The sequence below is a fragment of the Dipodomys ordii genome, unplaced genomic scaffold (genome assembly GCF_000151885.1).
Source record: "Dipodomys ordii isolate 6190 unplaced genomic scaffold, Dord_2.0 Scaffold72, whole genome shotgun sequence".
NCBI classification, from domain to species: domain Eukaryota; kingdom Metazoa; phylum Chordata; class Mammalia; order Rodentia; family Heteromyidae; genus Dipodomys; species Dipodomys ordii.
Window position 1 is genome coordinate 2,660,993 of NW_012267288.1, and position 1,064 is coordinate 2,662,056.

Consider the following 1,064-nt stretch of genomic DNA (forward strand, 5'->3'; position numbering starts at 1 on the left):
AGGGGAGAGAGAGAGAAAGAGAGAGAGAGTTAGAAAACTTGATCTGTACGTGTAGAAGTGTAGAGCCCTGCAGAGGTTAAGAAGTTTGGCTTATCATTTAAAAAACATGGGAGCTTTAAACAGGGACCATCATAATATTTCAGAGGTCAGGTTGCTTGAGCGTTCTAACAAGCTACACTTGCAAGAGCAGTTTGAGCCCAGAAGACATAGTTGTCCAAATGGAGCCTGGTTTCTTCTATGGGCTTACAGGCAGGCAGGACGTGGGCTAATGTGTAAGAGCTCTGAGGATGACGACAGTTGGGCAAGCAATGGGACTATTTCCTGATTTAGCAGCTGCAGAAAGAGGAGAAAAGCTGCCCTGCGAGGGAGACAGACGGTGGGTTCCTGCACACACCTTGCATCTGGGGAATGGGAGCTGCAGGAGAAGGGAAGATATAGGCTATAAACATTTCTGACGCGTTACTGTGCAGCCCAAGCGTGTAGACTTCTATTAAACCACGTCGCTGCTGCGAAGGGTCCAGATGGACACCCTCGTCAATGCAATGAGGTCGGAGACCCTTTTTGGCCTGCCAGAACCTCTTTAGGTTGGCATAGGCTAGGAACGCCCCGCGGGCTCCGAGCAGGAGAGGTGCCCCCTGCTGGTCAGACTAGTCTCTTGCGAGCGAAGGAAAGGAGCGTAAAATCCCGGAGGCGTGGCAGAGGGCTGTGACGTACAATGTAGGCGTCGACGGCGAGGCGGTTGCGTCAGTCACGCGCGCCAGCAGAGACCTAGCTAGCCGCATGGCCGCTGGTGGTTTGGAGCCTCCCGGGCCGAAGGCGGCCTCGGAGGGGCGGGGGGTGGGCTCTGCCGGGATCGTGCCTTGCCTGGAGCTGCCGACCTACGCTGCTGCGAGTGCGCTGGTGGGCAGCCGCTACTCCTGCCTGGTGGCCGGGCCGCACCGCCGGCACGTCGCCCTGTCGCCGCGCTACCTGCACCGGAAGCGCACGGGCATCCGGGAGCAGCTGGACGCCGAGCTCCTGCGCTACTCGGAGAGGTACCGCGGCCCGTCGCCTTCCCCCGCCCC

General features: G+C 58.6%; 1 protein-coding gene across 1 annotated transcript in view; it reads left to right on the plus strand.

Annotated features, from left to right (window-relative positions):
• The first annotated feature begins 767 nt into the window (after positions 1 to 767).
• Twistnb (TWIST neighbor) overlaps positions 768 to 1,064 on the plus strand; it is a 9,762-nt gene continuing 9,465 nt past the window's right edge. The window contains exon 1 of the mRNA XM_013024068.1: positions 768 to 1,034. Within this exon, the coding sequence (XP_012879522.1) occupies positions 781 to 1,034 (254 nt within the window). The 5' untranslated portion in view covers positions 768 to 780. The remainder of the gene's footprint in view (positions 1,035 to 1,064) is intronic.